Source organism: Dendrobates tinctorius, unplaced genomic scaffold, assembly GCF_039654945.1.
Source record: "Dendrobates tinctorius isolate UK_male_01 unplaced genomic scaffold, ASM3965494v1 ptg000093l, whole genome shotgun sequence".
In the NCBI taxonomy this organism is placed as follows: Eukaryota; Metazoa; Chordata; class Amphibia; order Anura; family Dendrobatidae; genus Dendrobates; species Dendrobates tinctorius.
Window position 1 is genome coordinate 16511327 of NW_027361761.1, and position 22097 is coordinate 16533423.

At 45.4% G+C, this 22097-nt stretch overlaps 1 protein-coding gene across 2 annotated transcripts in view; it reads left to right on the top strand.

Moving 5' to 3' along the window:
• Positions 1 to 22097, top strand: part of LOC141098580 (cytochrome P450 2K1-like) — a 240512-nt gene that overhangs the window by 174392 nt on the left and 44023 nt on the right. For both annotated transcript variants that reach the window (XM_073586486.1, XM_073586485.1), the window contains exon 8: positions 1859 to 2043. In XM_073586486.1, coding sequence (XP_073442587.1) covers positions 1859 to 2043 — 185 coding nt within the window. The remainder of the gene's footprint in view (positions 1 to 1858; positions 2044 to 22097) is intronic.

Genomic DNA, 22097 nt, shown 5'->3' on the forward strand with positions numbered 1-22097 from the left:
TACTGCTTTGCGTAGGGCACTAACCGCCTTTTTCAGTGGACTAATGTGGAATGCAGAAGGCAGGCTGTGACCACAAAAACAGCGGGGAAAATGGACTGGTGCTTGCTTGGTATCAGGCAGTAGGAAATGTTTGGACTACTGCTTTGCTTAGGGCACTTAACGCCTTTTAAAGTGGACTAATGTGGACATCAGAAGCAATGCTCTGACCCCCCAAAACAGTGGAGGAAATAGACCGAAGATTTATAAAAAAGGCAGCACAAAATGCTAGCACTCTGTGTGCTGGAAAAATATTGCTTTGCCTCTAACAAGAGTTGTTTTAAGATGGACACTGGAAGAGCACTTTACCCTATCCCTACCTAATACACAATATTTCCCTCCCTGTACTCTGATTTTCTTGTGTGTCTTCACCTCTGAAAAGAGCTTTTTTTGGTGGTATTATGGAGCTAGTGTCCGGCTCCGTTAAACTGTCCCTGATTGATTATCTCTCTTTCCCTACTCTACACTGTCCTAGTATACACTGCAGGTAGCCCTGAAAAGGGCTTTTGTGTTATCTAGTGGCCTAAAGACTCCCCCTAGCAGTTGAGCGATCTCTCCCTATGCTTGTAGAATGTAGGCTCCGGATGCAATGTGCGCAAAATGGCAGCAGCAGGGCTAAATTAGACCCAATGACGCGATTTGCGGCCAACCAATCACAATAATGTCACAACCAAGATGTCTGCTCTATTACTATGGTTTGTTAAGAAGCCCAGCATGTTTAGTGGCTGTAAAGGAGGCTCCAAAACTGCAGGGTGGGAAATTCGAATGTAGCAAAGCGAGTACAGAAATACTCGCAATGTAACGAGCAACCCGAATACGTGCGAATAGCAAATAGCAACAAATACACTCGCTCATCACTAGTCAAGTCCAAAAATGAATCCCTTTTGGAAGGAGGTTTATTATCTTATTTTTAAAATAGGGAAATACAAACTAATTATGTCTCCTCAACTCTCTCTTTTGTCCCTAGGCTTTGATTCTCTTCCTATAGATATTAAATTAATCTCCTTTCATAGTTTCTCAATTGTCAAAATGCCTATAGGTGCCAGATGGAAATCCGAGACCATGCCTAGCCTCAATATGCAAATAAACAGATTAGCATCCCATAACACCTTCAAATAAGTTTTTTCATTGAACAACAATTCCCTTACAAAGTATAAATCTAATGGAATTCAGTGTTTTCTCCACATGCAGAGTCCTTTACAACTGATTGATATGGTTCTATAGCCAGTGGACAAGTCATGTAGAAATCTTTTAAGATAGTTGCTCTTTACCGTGACACCACTCAGTGGACTACTGCTTTGTTCCCCCTTCTTTTCATAGTTTTATCCCTAGTTTACCCTTTTTTCCTACCATATCCAAGTTCAACTCTTTACCTCTCCCTCTTTTTTCTTCTCCTTTTTCCCTTTCCCCCATTATCCTGTTTAAATTTATATTATTCTTCTTCATATAGTTTCAATTGTATTGTTTGACACACTCTAATAATATTACATATGTTGAATTGTAACTCATGTTATATTGTCACATATAACCTTTTCTCCTATCCTGATATTGTAAAAATTCCCCAAATAAAAATTACTGCAACAAATATAACTTCTGGCTTAGGTAATATTACAATCACAAAATCTCTCTACAGAAGAATATGGAAAGAATTATTACTACAGGTGGGAAATTATGGTTACGTAACTTGTAGTTTCATAACAACCACAATGATATCAAATGCCAAAGAGAAGATCTGGCTGAAATGTTATCATTTTTATGGATGAATGTTCTCACCAAATCTCCATTTTTTACATATGGTTTTATGTATTTGTGTTGGAAATAGAAAAGGTCCAAAGTGAGATCGATAAAGTTATTGGATCGAATGCGCCCCAGGTCATTCATCGCAGAGAGATGCCGTATACTGATGCCGTCATCCATGAGATTCAGCGATTTGGGAACATTGTTCCAGCCAATGTGTCCCACGCTACTACTCAGGATGTAAACTTCAGAGGATTTCTCCTTCCCAAAGTAAGTGAAAAAAGAAATATTCAACCTTACTGTTTGGTAACACCAATTTAAAGTGGTTTCCACTATGTATTTTTACTTTGGCATAGATAATCACTTAGTAGCCTTCGGCCAGTTTCCCCAGTCTCCGCGCTTCCTCTTCCAGTCGGGGATGTCATGTTATGCTTCCACCAGTATGGGCGGAATATTTTATGAAGTAATCAGACAGAAAAGGAAGGAGGAGATTTGGGGCATGGGCAGTGGTGCAGATGAATGACAGAGGTCCAAGAGATGATGTTTTGTTTTATTTTGAAGCCACCATGTGCCTATTTTTTATATAGCGATAAGTATTGGAAAACCCCTTATGGACAGGTATTTTCCATCCATTTCACAAACGTTCACAAATATTCTGATTTTGGTTCCTATAGACCCATTGTTCTCTTCTGAGCTCTCTACTTATCCAATCAAAGAGGCTTTGGAAGCTATTAACTTGCATTTTTACAGGAATTAAGTCACATCCTTTATTATTATATTTGTTTTATTACATTTTAACTCCTCTGTAATGGCAATACCAAATATGTATAGGCGTTGTTGTTTTCTGTTCTATTACGTCTCCATAATAAAAATGTTGAAAATATATTATATATATACAGTGTGTCTATCTATGTATATGTGGTGCCCCCAGGAGTATGGTCGCCACAGTGGCATTACCTTCCTCCTAGGGAGTGTGATGTCAGGCTTGGAAGCAATAAAGGATCTCTCTGGCAGTTAACCACAACACACAGCACAGTTCTCATTCCAGGCCAGCAGAGGGAGCTCTGAACCAAAACTGGGGGAAGAGCTACTCTCTGAGGGCAAGGAAGGGGAAATTAGGAGTTCGTGTGAGGAGGGCAACGTGTGTGGATGTGAGGAGAGGAGCTGGGAGATTGAGCAGAGAGTTCAGGCTCATTCCCAGCTATAGCGCATGATCTGGAGCCCAGTCTCCAAGGCTGTATGGACACTGATGGTCCTGCAACAGAAACCGGAGGAATAGGAAGCTGTAAATGCTCCATTCCCACATAAGACTCGGAGGCACAACAGCGACGTGTGAGCCAGAAGAGGAAGGCTACAGCTGTCTGCCATACGAGGGAGTTCTAAAGAGAATAAGCAGGAGGAACTCCAATGTAACTCAATACTGTGAGTACTTCACCATAAGCGCTAGGAAGGAGACTACACAACCCATCTGCATAGAGAGATTCCTAAGTTGCTTCCAGGCTAGCCAGCTCCTGTGCCATCTGTAATCTGGACCCTGGACTGCTTTGCCAAGCCAAGTAAAGGTAAAGAATCTGCACCCTGTTGTGTCCTTGCCTTCTTCCTGCAACACCCTCAGCACTGCTACCTCTCTGTGCCTGACATTGCACCATCCACGTCTCTCCCCTATCCCTTCACCTACACTGCCCTGGTACTACTGCCCTACCTGTGGAGGGCCACAACATCATTGCTGCACCACACCATCTGTCCCAGAGGATCTGTCTGCAGCGTCGGCTTAACATCTTCATTGCCGAACACCACATGTGGCATCACGAATCATTCACTCATAAACTTTATTCCATCACTTAACCCCTTTTACATGGGCACCCAGGGCCACGGACCGGGTCACCCTGCTGTGATATTCCCCTTTGAGAGACCGGCCCGGTACCGAGTACCCCACAGCCCTGAACAGGATAAACGGAGCCCGGTGTCCCCGGGTCCTGTGTGCCTGTGTTGTGTGCCACAGACTGTCGGCGCCATCGCCGCCATTACCCCGCTCCTTGGCGTGTGCGGGAAACCAAAGGGGCGGGCCGTCATGGGCGTGGGCCAGCCGAAGAGCGCGAGAAAGTGAAGCGCCGTGCGGGAAGAGGCAGCGTGCGAGAAGTGAGAAGCCGAGGCCTGCAGCCCCGGCGTCCCCCCGATCATCCAGCCGGTGGCATGGTAACCGGTAAGCCAGCGCAACCCAGGGCCTGGCCAACTTTAACTAGGAGGGGGAAGAGAATGTCTGAAGCAAGAGCAGATGCAGCGGCGGACGCCACTGCAAACCCCACAGCGCCACAAGCTGCAGGGCCCAGCACAGATGGATGTGGAAGCCTGGCAGGACAGTGATAAAGAGACTGTTACAAAGATTCTGGCCAAGCTAAACAGCACCTTTGACACCGGCACTGCAGCTGAAATAAATATGAGATTCTTTGGGTGTAAGCAGAGAGTGCAGGACGGTATGCGGGACTATGCACTTATGGGTCGCCCTCCCAGGGCTGTGGGGTACTCAGTACTGGGCCAGTCTCTCAGTTGGGAATGTCACAGCAGCGGTGACCCAGTCTGTGGCCCTGGACGCCCATATAAAAGGGGTAGAGTTAGGAATAAAGTTTGTAAAGGATTCGTGATGGCAACTGTGGTGTTCGGCAAGGGAGGTGTTAAGCCGACGCTGCAAACAGATCCTCTGGGACAGATGGTGTAGTGCAGCAATGATATTGTAGCCCTCCACAGGCACGGCTGTAGTCCCAGGGCAGTGTAGATAAAGGGTTAGGAAGAAGGTGCAGTGTTTGGCACAGAGATGTAGTAGTCCTGAGGATGTTGCAGGAAGAAGGCAAGGACACAATAGGGTGCAGTTTCTTTACCTTTACTTGGCAAACGCAGTCCAGGGTCCTGATTACAGATGGCACAGGAGCAGGCTAGCCTGGAAGCAACTCAGGAATCTCTCTACCAGATGGGTTGTGTAGTCTCCTTCCTAGCGCTGGCTTGAAGTACATGCAGTACCGTGTTACACTTAAGTTCCTCCAACTACCTCGTATGGCAGACAGCTGTAGCCCTCTATCTCTCTTGGCTCACCAGTCGCTGTTGTGCCTCCGAGTCTTAGGTGGGAATAGATCTTTTACAGCTTCCTATTCCTCTGGTTTCTGTTGCAGGACCTTCAGTATCCATACAACAGGGGAGACCAGGCTCCAGATCATGCGCTATTTCTAGGAGGGAGCTCTCTGTCCTCAGCTCAACCTGCAGCTTCTCTCCACACGTCTACACACGTTGCCCTCCTCACACTAACTACTATTTCCCTTCCTGGCCCTCAGAGCGCGCTCCTCCCCCAATCCTGGTTCAGAGCTCCCTCTGCTGGCCTGGAATGGGAACGTATTGCATGTAAATGATTAACTGTTAGAGAGACCCTTCCTTGCTTCCAAGCATGATATCATCCTCAATGGAGGAAGGCAATGCCACTGTGGCGACCATACTCCTGGGGGCGCCACATTCCCCCTAGTGCAAATCAGCACTCCTGGGCTGATGAACAACATAAAAAACCATAAACAAATGAAAAATAAACAATTATGGATGTTGCAAGATTTGAAAAAAGGAAAAATTACAAAAACCAAAAGCTCCAAAAATAGTCATGTGATGATAAGTCCAGCATCAACGTCCATGGTCCATTCCTGGGCAAATGGTGAACTATTTACAAAAGTAATGACCACACACAGTCCTGTGGTCAAAATGTCCATGAAGACAAGCGGGAAAAATTCAAAAAGAACAATCTTACAGAGTATCTGCAGGCACAAATCTTGAACAGTTACATATATACAGTTTGACAGTTACATTACTGTCACGCCATGCTCACCTGGGGGCGGGACCTCGGTCCCGACGTCATCTCTTCCGGAGCTGCGGTCACTCCGGGGGTCCCGTCGGGTGCGCACGCACAGCTCTCGTCTCCGGGCCTCCTCCTACATGTCACGTTTGCGCTTGCGCGCTCCTGTCAGTGCTGTATAGGGCTCGGTCCTTTCTATGGTAATGGAGGACCTGACCCGGAACCTGTAGTAGTCATGTGCTTTCTGGCTAGGTCCTGACCCGGAACCAGTAGTAGTCATGTGCTATATCAGACGACCTCCCCCTAGGGGAGGTGCCTGATTATTGTTGTGCTTCCTGGCTTGGTCTGTCGTGTCCCTGCCTGGCTGTGCGCTGTATTCAGGTCCTCTGCCTTGCACTCTGTTGTGCCTCTTGGCACACGCTCTGAATCTGCACTCTGCTTTGTACTTGGTTGTGCCTACTGGCACACGCTCTGACCCTGTGTTCTGTCTCGTACTCTGTTGTGCCTCCTGGCACACACTCTGATTCCGTGCTCTGTCTTTTACTCAGTTGTGCCTCTGGGCACACACTCGAACCCTGTGCTTTGTCTCATACTCAGTTGTGCCTCCTGGCACATGCTCTGATCCTGTACTCAGTCTCTTACTCTGTTGTGCCTCCTGGCACACATACCAATCCTGCGCTCTGTCTTATGCTCAGTTGTGCCCTCTGGCACACACCCTGCTCCTGTACTGTTACACCTCCTGGCACACCTGCTGCCTGACTCAGTGCTCTGACGTGCTCCTTGCACGCATCCTGCTTCACTCACACCCGGACGAACTAAGTCTCTGTATACCACGTGTTCCCGTGTCCACACTTTACACGTTCCTGCAGACACACTCACACACTCGTGTCTCCTGTGAGCCGGCCGCCTGGTGCCAGCAGTCGTGGTGCCTCACCCCCTGGGGCTTGCCCCTGACACTCCCTGTATAGGGGGTGGTCTTCACTAGGTCAGCTCGCCCTGGGAGGGTTGGTGTCACGACCCAGAGGGTCCACTCCAGGAGTCGTCACAATTACTTTAACTTATTATATGCGGAATCTGATGGGTGGTATACCTTGGGTTGTACGAGTAGATCTGCGTAATACTGGTGTCTTTGGGGATCTCATTGGTTGTCTGGTACTAATCACTGGTGTTGAACTGGCTACAATACTGATGTTTCTACGTAGCACAGGGATACTAGATTTTCTAGGACCACTTCTACTCACTGTAGGTAAACTGGGTAGTAGCTGTCTGCAAACTCTTAGATTCACCATGGGCATGACAGATTCACCACTGGCAGGGCGAGGGTTCTCTGGCTCCACTGCTGGTATGGCATCTGCTATCTGAACCTCCTGATTCTCAGAGTTCTCTCGAGTCATGTCTTCTTGTACTACCAGTTGGGGAAATGTCAACACTGGCACCACTATGGCATCATTTACTTTAGTCCAATTTGCAGGGAATTCTCCAAGTATAGTGCTGACCTTTTCTTCTTTTATGGGTTGGATGTTATTTTGTTCTTCCATTCTTTCTTTTAACTGGTCAGGGTACAGTTTCAGATGATCCCTTGATATTGCTGCTGAGGTTTCTCCTCCATCTTTACTAATAAGGCACACCTTGGTATTGTCAAAGTTTGAGGGTAGAATGGTGTAAGGTTCAGCTTCCCATTGATCATCCAATTTATGCAGTCTTCTTTTTCTCTTGAGGACTTGTTCTCCTGGTGACAAGGGAACTGCAGGTGCATGCTGATTGTAGTGCCTTTCTTGTTTTTGTCTTGCCTGAGCTTGACTTATGGATATGGGACGGACCCCCACTCCATCTTAAAACCACCATAACTACAGTAAACCTATGCACTAGAATAAATACACAACACATTATTTTGGTTGTCAAAATGGCCACAGCTTTATTTAAATCACAGGATTAAAACAATCACAGTAGGAGTCAGGTGAAGTGCTAGTACATTGGGATTCACAAGTACTGTGATATCCCCAGCTGTCTGACATACAGAACCAGGCCAGACAGCCATAAATGGGTGGCACGCACTGGCTTGCCATTCAAGCAGAGCCAGTAAACTTTCAGGGCACCAATGACCCTATTATCCTCACTCCTGTGCTTAACCACTGTGCCCACCCATGAATGACGTTACCATTACAACGTCCTTGAGGCTGGCCACCAAAGCCGAGCCTGTTCACCACCATGAGGTTTTATATCCTCTATTAGTTAAAATGAGTCCACCTTAACTTGTCTGCAACTTCCACCTGACTCCTAAACCGCCACCAGAGAGGCCATTTGACACCTTAAATGGACTCGACCCCCATCAACCATGCCTAATAAAGCCATCAACCATTTCTACATGCTATGGAAAGACTGTGCACACAAGTAATAAAAAATAAAAAATAAAATTCCAGAGCTCCGACAGATTAATTTTATCAATGCCATGCTACCAAGTTATGATCGATAATACGGTAACTACAGCAAAATAACAGTTGCTAAACATCCTGCAATGAGGATCCCATAATGGGGAATGTGGAAAGTAAACCATAATTAAGGTCGTAGCTACAATCTGAATACCTGTATAATGACTTCTGTCATGCCTCAAAAAACTATTATACCGCACGTATTGTAGGCAGCTCTAATAATTCACCAATTCACAGATTTTAGTTCTAGAAACCACCATTATTTACAGTAGCTGTGCAGTAAAATCTCTTAAACCCACTTACTATCACTCCCCGAAAAGTGATGAGCATATCAATAGAAAGAAATTATAAATAGGGACAGTAATAAAGATGAGGAGGGCACTACCAACAATAAATACGGGGATACACCAGTAGTCAGTATAATTCAATAATATAATAAGAGAGAGAAAGCTACTGACCAAAAAACTGGGATCACCACAATAAGTCACAAAAATTCGTATAAATTTTATACCAGGGGAAGAGTCTTGAGGAGATCATTTGCATATTCCCAGTGCCTTCTGGGATAAGTGAAGAGTCTCCGCGAGCTCAACGATCACTGGGTTTTGGCCGTTGCAGCTGAAAAGAGGAAATCGGAAAACCAGGGGAAGAGTCTTGAGGAGATCATTTGCATATTCCCAGTGCCTTCTGGGATAAGTGAAGAGTCTCCGCGAGCTCAACGATCACTGGGTTTTGGCCGTTGCAGCTGAAAAGAGGAAATCGGAAAACCAGGGGAAGAGTCTTGAGGAGATCATTTGCATATTCCCAGTGCCTTCTGGGATAAGTGAAGAGTCTCCGCGAGCTCAACGATCACTGGGTTTTGGCCGTTGCAGCTGAAAAGAGGAAATCGGAAAACCAGGGGAAGAGTCTTGAGGAGATCATTTGCATATTCCCAGTGCCTTCTGGGATAAGTGAAGAGTCTCCGCGAGCTCAACGATCACTGGGTTTGGCTCATCTTTCATCGTTTTTAAGAAATCTCAAGATGGAAGAGGCCAGGAGCCATTTGGTGAGCTGCATTTCTTGCTACATGTTCACAGATTTACCAGTGGAAAAGCCAAACTTCACATGCCACAAATGCAAGCTTGTGTCCCTGTTGGAGGAAAAGTTGCAAAATCTCGAAGAGAGGTTAGCTACGTTGAAGATCATTAAGGAAGGTGAAGAGTTCTTGGACAGAGCACAATTATCTCTTCATGTTACAGAAAGAGAAGAAATTCGAAGTGCACCTGAAGAAACAGAGGAATGGAGACATGTGACCCAGAGAAGCAGGAGGATCAGGAGGCAGTCAGCACCCATACTGCTCAGAAAACAGTACCAGGCTCTCACGCAGGAAAACGATGAAGAAATACATCAGGATAAGACTTTGCCAACAAACAGCAACCTTGTACGCCTTCAGAGTCCTCCTGGATGGAGAAAGAAAATTGTTGTGAAGAAGAAACGGAGAGTGGTGGTCATGGGGGATTCCCTGCTGAGAGGAACAGAGGCCGCTATCTGCAGACCGGATATTACTACAAGAGAAATGTGCTGTCTTCCAGGTGCAAAACTTAAAGATGTGTCTGACAGGATATCAGGACTCTTCAGACCTACAGATGACTACCCATTCCTGCTACTACATGTGGGGACAAATGACACCGCAAGAAACGACCTGGAAACCATCTGCAGAGACTTTGAAGACTTAGGCAAGAAAGTGAAAGAACTGGGAGCGCAGGTGGTCTTCTCTTCCATCCTCCCAGTGGATGGCCATGGAACAAGGAGGTGGAATAAGATTCTGCAGGTGAACAACTGGCTACGTCGATGGTGCCGTCAGCAACGATTTGGATTTCTGGATCACGGAGTGAACTACTTATACGATGGACTACTTGCTAGAGATGGGGTGCACCTTACGAAGACTGGAAAGCATGTATTTGGAAGTCGCCTTGCTACACTTGTAAGGAGAGCTTTAAACTAGAACAACATGGGAAGGGAAGCAAAAGACCAGAAAAAGCCATACACCTGACAAATGCTATTGAGAACTCTGCTATTAGAAGTGGAAAGGAAGAACAAAGACGAAAGAATCTAATTAATAAAAATATTGGAGATAGAGAAACCAATCACAAACTAAAATGTTTCTATACTAATGCACAAAGCATGGGCAACAAACAAGGAGAATTGGAACTACTAACACAGGAACAGAAATATGATGTAATTGGAATCACTGAAACTTGGTGGGACAATACACATGATTGGAATACAAGACTAGAAGGATACAACTTATTTGCAAGAAACAGACTTGATAAACGAGGAGGGGGTGTCGCATTGTATGTTAGAAACACGTATATCTGCACAGAGATTGAAGCTTCAGAGACTGGGAGTTCTGTGGAAACTGTTTGGGTAAGAATACAAGGACAGAACAATGGAAAGGACACCATTGTAGGTATTTACTACAGGCCGCCTGTGCAAGCTGAAGATATGGATGAACTCTTTATGCATCAGATGGCCAAGTTCTCCAAAAAATATGACATAGTTGTCATGGGAGATTTCAACTATCCAGACATTTGTTGGGAATCTCTCTCAGGCAAAACTAACAGGTCAAGGAAATTCTTATCCTCTCTTGCTGACAACTTTATCTTCCAAAAGGTAAGGGAGAAAACAAGGGGAACTGCTACCTTGGATATAATCCTTATAAACAGGGAGGAAATGGTTGAGGAGGTAAAAGTGGCTGGGACCCTAGGAGGTAGCGACCATGCTATTTTAGAATTTTGGATTACTAGAGGTGGAAGACCTGTGAAGACTCAGACGTCAAGGTTAGATTTCAGAAAGGCAGATTTTAAGGGATTCAGAAAGAGAATTGGAGGGATCCAATGGCTGGATATCCTTAAAGACAAAAATGTCCAGGAAGGATGGGAAATCTTGAAAAATGAAATTCTCAAAGCACAGTTGTTAACAATTCCGAAAAGAGGGAAGAATAGGAAGCATTTAAGGAAACCAGGATGGATGAACACAGAACTTAAGCACATGCTAAAAAGGAAGAAAAAAATGTTTATAAAATGGAAAGAGGGAGGCATATCTAAAGAAGAATATAATGCTGTCTGCAGAACCTGCAGGGCACAAATCAGATTAGCTAAAGCTGAAAATGAACTGAGGCTTGCAAGAGATGTCAAAAGCAATAATAAAGGATTTTGGGGATATGTCAAAAGTAAAAGAAAAGTCAAAGATGCTATAGGATTTTTACAGGATGAAAATGATGAAATGGTAAGACAGGATGTTGAGAAGGCTGAGCTTTTAAATTCCTATTTTGCATCTGTTTTCTCTCAGAAAGGAAATGCAACATCAACTGTTATTCACTGTCCTATTAAGGGAATAGAAGAATCCAGGATATCTATAAACAGAAAGATAGTGAGGAAACACTTAGCTAACCTAAATGAATTCAAGTCTCCAGGTCCAGATGAATTACACCCCAGAGTACTGAAGGAGATAGCAGAAGAAATTTTTGAACCCCTCTCCATAATCTTTGAAAATTCTTGGAGAACAGGAGAAGTGCCAGAAGACTGGAGAAGAGCAAATGTTGTTCCTATCTTCAAAAAGGGGAAGAAGGTGGACCCAGGCAACTATAGGCCGGTGAGTCTGACTTCTATACCAGGAAAGATCTTTGAACAAATTATTAAACAACATGTATGTCAATACCTGGATAAGAATGAAGTGATTAAACAGAGTCAGCATGGGTTTCTAACTAATAAGTCATGTCAGACTAACTTAATTTCCTTCTATGACGGTATCACTGATTGGGTGGATCAAGGAAATGCTGTAGATATAGTATATCTTGACTTCAGCAAAGCATTTGACAAAGTCTCTCATACAATCCTTATTGAAAAAATGACTAAGTATGGAATGGACAAGGCAACTGTTAGGTGGATTCATAACTGGCTTAGTGATCGGACCCAAAGAGTGGTCGTAAATGGCTGCACATCCAGTTGGAAGAATGTCTCAAGTGGGGTACCACAGGGCTCTGTCCTGGGCCCTGTATTGTTCAACATCTTTATCAACGATTTAGATGAAGGAATTGAGGGTAAACTGATTAAATTTGCTGATGACACAAAGCTAGGAGGGATAGCTAATACTAGAGAAGAGAGAGAGAGGATTCAAAAAGATTTAAATAAACTGGAGAAGTGGGCAGCAACTAACAGAATGGTTTTTAACAGGGAGAAATGCAAAGTACTACATCTGGGCAATAAAAATGAAAAAAGCATATATAGAATGGGAGGAATAGGGCTAAGTGACAGCACATGTGAAAAAGACTTGGGTATACTAATAGATCACAGACTGAATATGAGTCAACAGTGTGATGCAGCAGCAAAAAAGGCAAATGCAATTCTAGGATGTATTAACAGAAGCATACAGTCTAGATCACGTGAAGTCATTATTTCCCTCTACTCCTCTTTGGTCAGACCTCATCTGGAATATTGTGTCCAGTTTTGGGCACCACATTTTAAAAAAGACATCAACAAACTGGAGCAAGTTCAGAAAAGAGCGACCAGAATGGTGACCGGTCTGCAAACCCTGTCTTATGAGGAAAGGTTGCAGGATTTGGGAATGTTTAGTTTGCAAAAGAGAAGACTGAGAGGAGACTTAATAGCTGTCTACAAATATCTAAAGGGCTGTCACATTGTAGAAGGATCAACTTTATTCTCATTTGCACAAAGAAAGACTAGAAGCAATGGGATGAAACTGAATGGGAAGAGACACAGATTAGATATTAGAAAAAACTTTTTGACAGTTAGAGTGATCAATGAGTGGAACAGGCTGCCACGAGAAGTGGTGAGTTCTCCTTCAATGGAAGTCTTCAAACAGAGGCTGGACAGACATCTGACTGGGATGATTTAGCGAATCCTGCTTTGAGCAGGGGGTTGGACCAGATGGCCCAGGAGGTCCCTTCCAACTCTACGATTCTATGATTCTATGATTCTATGATTCTATTAAAATCTCCACAGGCTCCCCCCACCATTGGTATGGTATAACAACTTTACACTTAGCACTGATCTCTTGCGCTACCCTGGAGGATACCTATTTGGTTCTGAACTATTGCTATCAGCGTTCAGATGCATTTTTTTTGCTTTTTACCTCCATATTCTGTCTTGCCGCTGATTTATAACGAGACTGGGTGATCGGTGCATCTCTTTACTTAGCAGCATTTGTATTATGGGCTTATATTGTTTCCATCTGGGCTTTATTTAAATGCATATATATGGTGCTTTGGACTCAATATGATCTTGTCATTTTATTAATGTTGTGACCAGTTGTCTGCTTTCACCTATACTGCAACTATGTGACAGGGGAGTCTTACAGGGTTATATTATTAACCCCATGGGTCTATTGTAATTGTCATGGAGTGACTTTTTAATGTTTTTAAATTGTGTTTTGGTCTGTCTGAAATTTAATAAAATGTATACTAATTTTTGTGACTTATTGTGGTGATCCCAGTTTTTTGCTCAGTAGCTTTCTCTCTCTCTTATTAAATTATAAATAGGGAGTACAGTAATTAAAAACTATACACAATATAACATCAACATTATAAGTAGTAATTTAAATAAACCTAAAGCAGAAAAAGTCTACAAAGGCATTATTAATAACCCTGCCACGCCATTGTTAATTGTTTCATGCACTTGTTAACATTTACTGTTGACCTCTCCAACTGGGTCAAAGGCACTGGGAATAGGCATATTGCCCTTCATGCTAATGCACTTGATTACTTTCCGCTTAGCCGCTCCCACTGGCTCAATGGCACCGGAGTAGGCATACTGCCCTTTGTGTTAATGCACTTGATTATACCCTTAGCTGCTCCCACCAGCTCAAGGGCATCAGGAATAGGCATACTGCCCTTTGTGTTAATGCACTTGATTATACCCTTAGCCGCTCCCACCAGCTCAAGGGCATCGGGAATAGGCATATTGCCCTTCATGTTAATGCACTTGATTACTTTACCCTTAGTCACTCCCACTGATTCAAGGGCACACAGATTAGGTACATTGCTCTTCAGTTTCATGCACTAGATAACTGCATTGTCCAGACGAAAACCTTGAAAGAAACAAGGAAAGAAACATAGTTTGGTCAATATAAACAGTCAAAACCGTGCCTCGGCATTCTCAAGTCACATGAAAAAAGAGAGAGGGTCCTTGGAGCTATAGATTGTATTGAAAAGCATCCCTACCTCATTCTCTTCTCCCCTCCAGCCGCTGTTCCTGGCTCAGAGGAGCCAATTTATTCTGTAGGCATGCAAAATATGATTGCCATGACCCCAGGGGCTTTACCCTAACAGGGTCCTATAAAATATAAATGCTTCTGGAGACCAGGGGGCCATACCATGATGGTCACCCCTCCATACCAGGGGGCCATACCCGAGATGATTACCCCCTCCACACCAGTGGGCCATACACGAGATGGTTACCCTCCACACCAGGGGGCCATACCTGAGATGATTACCCCTCAAAAACCAGGGTGCCATACCTGAAATGGTTACCCTTCCAAACCCAGGGGGGTCAGCGGTCAGTTTATTAACAAAGAACATAAACATTTACAATAAGTATTAAATACACAATCTTATATGACCTGAGGGGGGGGTTCTTGGAGCCCCAAAAATTCTGGCTAAATATTTTGCAAAAACACAAGAACTTAAAACTCCACGTTACCCTCAGCCGTAAACCACCAGCTCGAGGGCACCAAACATCCCATTCCGGGAAGTCCAACCACCAAAAGCTCCCGGGTAAAACCCCGTCCAGAGCCGTAACCAAAAGCCAGATCCACCAAAACAATTTTTAACTGTCCGGAATTTTAACTTCCAATTCCTTTTAGCTGATTTAGCGTCAACTCCAAGAACCCCACCCCAGGGGTCCATACTTAATATGGTTACCCCTACTGACCTTGAAGCTCCCAAATCTGGTGATTACCAAACATAAAATGTACCAACAATTACTCCCAGCCATTACCCCACTAGCTCGGGAGCACCATAGACACAAGTTTCCAATGTTCACTTGAATTTCCTGGGGATCCGACAAACTCTTGCCGAAACTCCCCTCCACCTTTCACCAGGTCCAGAACCATATTAACTTCCAAAAAGAGGAATCCATATCCCAATGGATCCCCCAGACCAATTTCTACCCAACTTCAAGGACCCCCCAACCACCAGGCTCCAGGTAATCCACTCAGGCCTGTGCTATCCGCCATCTTAAGTAATATAAAATAAGCACTTGGTGGGTATACACTGATCCCTTTTTTTTTTAAATTATTATTCACGCCTTTATTAAAACAAACATACAATAAAACATCAAAGCATAAATAATATTAACACGCTGGTAGGAGTCCTTGAAGCTCCCAAAATCCAGTGATTACCAAACATAAAGTGAACATAAAATGTACCAACAATTACTCACAGCCATTACCCCACTAGCTCGGGAGAACCATAGCCACAAGGGTTCCAATGTTCACTTGAATTTCCTGGGGATCTGACAAACCCTTGCTGAAACTCCCCTCCACCTTTCACCAGATCCAGAACCATATTAAATTCCAAAAGGAGGAAACCATATCCCATTGGATCCCCCAGACCATATTTAACCAACTTCAAGGACCCCTCCAACCGCACAAGATGTGGGATAAGTGAGGGTGAAAACCATGCAGGGTTACAACCAAGGTATACAACAGGTTAATAATGGAAAATACCCCATCGTAAGGTCCTGAAATAGACAGTGATGGGCAATGCTGTGTTATATGCTGTAACAATAAAAGAGAAGCCGCCTGCTCCTCTACAGCAGTTACAGACTCTAATCACCAGCTGCACATAAACGGTAAGAAACATGTAGGTCTAATATAAGCTGCCTGCAGCCACAGGTGTGTGAGCAGAAAACTGCAAGTTCTGTATCCCAGTCAGTCACTCTACTACATACAATAGACGAGAGACAGGGCTGAAAACTGGGCCCATGAGGTGTCCTCCAGAGCAATGTGCAGCCTCACACTAGGAGTGCCCACTCACTGCCCGCCATGTGCTGAGTTATCAGTGCCCACTCACTGCCCGCCATGTGCCGAGTTATTAGTGCCCACTCACTGCCCGCCATGTGCTGAGTGCCCACTCAAATGTGCTGAGTTACTCCCTGATTATTTATTTTACACATGATAAAACATAATCCATTCAGGCCTGTTCTATCCACCATCTTAGGTAATATAAAATAAGCTCTTGGTAGGTATACTCTGATCATGCAACATACGAGGGAGACAATATACAGAAACAGGATGGAATATCCGGCAGGACAGCATAAGAGGACTAAGGCAGCAATAGCTACAGAAATTAAGCACTAAGCTGGAAGTCATGTCCAGATTATATGTACAGCCAGGAAAATAACCTGGAGACACAGGATGTCTATACCCAGCATAATCCGTATATAGCAGAGTGAGGAGTGATATCATGTATACAGACCTGTGGTACAGGTGAAGTATACAGCACAGGAATACAGCCTTTACCCATATACCACATATATAGTGAGTAACCTGGTTACACGGGATCTGCACACCCAGCCTCACAGTATGTAACAGAGATGAGGTCACATCCAGATCATCAGACTCCATAACTGGGAAGGGGGGATAATCAGCACACAGCAGGGTCAGTATACAGTGCACTGACATGAAGTGCAGCCTCTCATCATCATACATATACCATCCCCCGACTGCTCCTCTCACCAGTGTCTCTAATACATGTGACTGCCCAGCTCCACCATAGTAATGGCAGACACTGTATGTGTCCCTGCTCTGTCCTATCATACATAAACCCAGAACTCATGAAGACTCTGTATAATACACCAGTAATGTGGGATATCAGAAATGTCTGCAGGGAGGTCACACAAAAGCTGCCTCTACAATGAGTGAGGGAACATGGCAGCTAAATGAATTGCTAAGGTAATCTTGATCCCAGATATGATGTAGGAGCTGATACTGTACACACTACACAATGTCTGAGGTGAATGCAGAGTAGTATATGAAACATGTCTGCAGGGAGGTCACACAGAAGTTGTCTCACAGTCTGTGAGGAAAATGTAGCATGCACATGAGGGACATGGCAGCTCCATGAATTGCTGAGGTAATATTGATCCCATACATAATGTAGGAGCTGATACTACACTAGTACATGATGTCTGAGGTGAATGTGCTCCTATCATCTGTCATGTGAGGTGATAACCGCAGTATTATACTCCCTGAAACTGCAGACATGCTTCCTCCTGTTCATCCTGTGCATGAAAGATGAAAGCAGATTTCCTGCTCTATATAATCCCCACCCTCCTCACAGTAACCCCCCAGGCACAGACATACTGTGCTTCTTACACTGAAAGCAACATCACTCTTGCTTAAAATCTATACCACTATACCAAAAAATCTGCAGAAGTAAAGGTCCACCCATCCCCAAGTCATGTCCTCCTCCGCCTATGGCTCCAGTGGTTTCTAGACTCTTTTCCACACACTCTTGTACTCTACGGTACTGCTGTTGTCTTTTTGTATCCCAGTCAGCATCTGGGGCTGTCACCTCAGGTGTAAGGACTCCCATGTCCAAATCAATGGGCAGTTTACCAGGCCTCGCTCTCATTAGGTAGGCTGGAGTGCAGTTGGTGGAATTCACAGGAATGTGATTGTAGAGGTCTACCAGATCTGGCAACTTTTCTGGCCACAGATTCCTCTCCTCCAAAGGCAAGGTCTTCAGTAGGTCAATCACTACCTGATTCATCTTTTCACACACACCATTGGTCTGTGGATGGTATGGTGTTGTCCGGATCTTCTTACAACCATACAATTTACAGAATTCCTGGAACACTTCTGCCTCAAAGGCGGGACCTTGATCTGTAAGCACTCGCTCAGGATATCCATGTGGTCTACAGAAGTGCTGTTGGAATGCTCTTGCTGCTGTCTTGGCTGTTTGATCCTTGACAGGCACAACTACCAGGAATCTTGAGTAGTGGTCCAGGATGGTAAGAGCATAGATGTAGCCTGAACGGCTTGGGACCAGCTTTACTAGGTCCAGGGTGACCAACTCAAGTGGCTGTTTGGTTATTATTGGCTGCAGAGGAGCTCTCTGGCAGTTTCGCTCCTTTCTGCACAGGTTACATTGTCCACACTCCCGGCACCACTTTTCAATGGCTTTCCTCATGCCAGCCCAATAGAATCTCTCCCGGAGCAATGCTTCCAACTTCTTCCATCCGAAGTGTCCAGCTCCATTGTGGTATGCTTCCAAGACCATTGATGCCTCTCTCTTTGGGACTACCACCTGCCAGACCAGCTCATGAGTGTGGGCATTGATACTCCTCCGACACAGCTTTCCATCATAAATGAACAGCCTGCCTCTTTCCTTCCACAACTGCTGGGTTTCTTCAGGAGCATCCGACTCTGGGCGTGAGTCAGCTTGTGACAGTAGCTCCTTCACCAGGCAGACTGCGGGGTCACTATCCTGCTTTTCTGCCCAGTCATGATGGGGCAATGGATTTAGGGCGACGTCTTTCAAGTCAGACCGTCTGTTTCTCACTCCTTGAGCATGTTGGGCAGCAATTGGCTGGTGGAAGGGAGGTAACTCTTTCTCCTCGAGAGCCTCAGGGTCTTTTCCTGCATCTGGCTGATTAGGCATTCTGGACAGCGCATCAGCATTGGCATTCTTGTGCCCTGCTCAGTACTTGATGGTAAATTCATAGTTAGACAGCCGAGCCATCCATCGCTGCTCCAGTGCACCTAGCTTGGCAGTTTCCAAGTGAGTCAACGGGTTGTTATCCGTGAAGATGGTAAACTTGGCTGAAGCTAAGTAATGCTTGAATCTTTCAGTCACAGCCCAGGCTATGGCCAAGAACTCCAGCTTGAAGGAACTGTAGTTGTCAGAGTTCCTTTCAGTGGGACGAAGCTTCCTGCTGGCGTAGAAGATCACTCTTTCTTTGCCATTCTGTACCTGTGACAGTACTGCTCCTAGTCCCACGTTGCTGACATCAGTATACAACACAAACAGTTTGTCATAATCTGGGTAGGCCAGAACTTCATCCCCGGTGAGAGCCATCTTCATTTGAGTGACGGATCTCTCCAACTCCTCAGTCCATTCAAAGGTGGAACTTTTCTGTTTAGCCTTCTTGGACTGCCCCACCAGAAGATTTTGCATAGGGGTGGCTATCTCCGTGAAGCCTTTGATGAACCTTCGGTAGTAACCTACCAACCCAAGAAATTGGCGTACTTCATGGAGGTTACTGGGTTTCGGCCAGTCCAGGATGACTGTGACTTTGTCCGGATCTGGTGCCACACCTTCTGCACTCACCACATGTCCGAGGTACTGTACCTTGGGCTTCAGGAGGTGGCATTTGGAGGGCATCACCTTCAGGCCAAAGTTGAACAAGGCTTCAAACACCTCAGCCAGGTGTTGCAGATGGTCTTCATAAGTCTTGGAGAAAACAATGACATCATCAAGGTACAATAGGACTGTCTCAAAGTTCATGTGTCCCAGGCAGCATTCCATCAGCCGTTGAAATGTTCCTGGGGCGGTGCAGAGCCCGAATGGCATATAGTTGAACTCTCAGAGAGCCATTGGGGTGGTAAATGCTGTTTTCTCCTTGTCTGCCTCTGCCACGGGAACCTGCCAATACCCACTAGTGAGATCCAAGGTGGAAAAGTAGTTAGCAGTTTTAAGTGCAGCTAATGATTCCTCAATTCTAGGTAACGGGTAGGCATCTTTATGTGTAATGCTGTTAATTTTCCTGTAATCAACACACATTCTCATGGTACCATCCTTTTTCTTTACAAAAACTATTGGAGCTGCCCATGGGTTACAACTATCTCTGATAACCCCAGCTTCCTTCATCTCTCTCAACATACCTTTATACCTTTAGCACATTGGTATTGTGTTGGGGGTATAGGCCGGTACCTTTCTTTTATGGGTGGATGATCTCCAGTGGGGATATGATGTTGAACCCCGTTTGCCTTCCCAAAATCAAGAGGGTGTTTACTGAATACCCGCTTACACTCCTGGGTCACACTGTAAACCTCATTTTTCTCGTATGAAGGTATAGAGTCAGTACCCACCTGCAGTTGCTGGCACCACTCCTCCAGCTGTTTTACAGAGCCATTGTCCTCCACCTGGTCGGATGAGACCAAGGGCTCTGCTTCCTGCATTGTGTTGTTACAGACAGTGAGCAGCTTAGCAACTGTGGCATACCGAGGTATTGTGGCCTCCTCCTCCCCACAATTCAAGAGGAGTACAGGTACTCTCCCTTTTCGTACATCAACTATCCCTCTGGCTGTCAGGACAGTGGGCCTGCTATCAGAATATACTGGCTCTACCAATGCCTGGTAATCCTTCCCTCTGAGGCCTATAACTGCCCGACACCAAATCAACATTTCACATCTGGGGGGTATTGCAATGGGAAAGCATCACTCACTCTGACGCTGCCAATTTCTCCGCCAGAGAGTTCTACCTGCTGTCTTTGCATCAGGGCCTTGATCTCCTTCTGCAGGACTCGTTGTTCACTGGAACTAGCAGTCTCAGCCACCTGTTGCAACAATACAATAACCTAGGAAAGACAATTTTCAATTACAATTGTACCAAGAGTTATCATGGGATTACATTCACGTCGATCAATATCCACAACTATCAGACCTTGAGATTTTAGCTCTACCCGACCCACTTTAACAGTAATCTCTTTACATCCTATCTGCGGCAAAGACTGACAATTACTGGCAACTACTGTCAGTTCATCAGTTGGGCCACGGGTAAGTTCAGAGTCAGCCCAATACCGCTTGTAAAGGATATACTGCATAGTGGTCACCTGCGAGCCAGTGTCCAGCAAAGCGTTCATGGGGATGCCGTCAATCACCACTGGAAGGACTGGTCTCCCTCCAACATACTTGGCTCGCCAGTTCCATGGGCCTTGTGGTGCTACTCCTGGGGGTTGGCCCTCTGCCCCAGGGGTTACTCGTTTAAAGGACAGAATCTTGCAAGATGACCTGCCTTGTGGCAGCGACGAGAGATGGGATGTCCGTCCAGGTCATAGCGGTCGTTGTTCCTCCCTCGGAGTAGCGGGGTTCTCCTCTTCCGGAGCCACGGGACATCCTCTGGACTGGAGGCAAGCTGGATATTCTCATTGGAGGATACCTGCAGGGACTGCACGGTTTTAGTAAGTGCAGCCATACCTTTGGTCAACTCCTGGACCTGAAGACGCAGGTCTGCAGATGGGTCTTTATCCAGGGTCTGGGCAACAGCCTCCACAGGGATGGAAGGGAAAGATGTTGCTTCCTGGTGGTAGGTGATTGCTGGGCGCCTAGGGGGCGCTGGACGGTTGACAGTTGGTTCCTGCAGTACCCGAATAGCCCTGTCCTTGAAATCAGAAAAGTCCAGGTCAGGGTTTTGTAGGGTTATGATGCGCAGCTGTGCTCTGTGGGTACTGGATATGAGTCCTTCAATAAACTGCTCCTTTAACAGTTTGTCTTCCTCTTTCACACTGTCAGGGTCAATTTGTTTGACGGCTCGCAGCGCCTCCTGCAGACTAAGAGCATAGTCCCTTATACTGTCCTGCACTTTTTGTTTACACCCAAAGAACCTCATCTTGATTTCAGCTGCAGGCGAGTGTCAAAGGTGCTTTTTAGCTTGGCCAAAATCTTTTTAACAGTCTCTTTATCAGTGTCCTGCCAGGCTTTTATTTCCCTCTGTGCTGCACCTGTTAGTTGCCCAATAAGGATGTTCACCTTCTGGCTTCCAGATAGAGGATTCACCACAAACAAACTGCACAGTCTCTCTTTAAATTCACTCAGAGTATGTGACTCACCCGAGTACTGCGGTAGCCAGGCCGCTCCCGGTATGTAGGGCGTGGACAGCGGCATTATGGGGACCGCTGCAGTGGGCACCGCTTCTTGCGGCGCTGAGGGGTTTGCGGAAGCGTCTGCTGCTGCATTGGCGTTGTCCTCAGACATTTTCTCTCCCCCTAGTTAATGTGAGCCAGGCCACGGGGTTGCACTGACTTACCAGATGCCGCCCCTCGACTGGATCAGGGGACGCTGGAACTGCA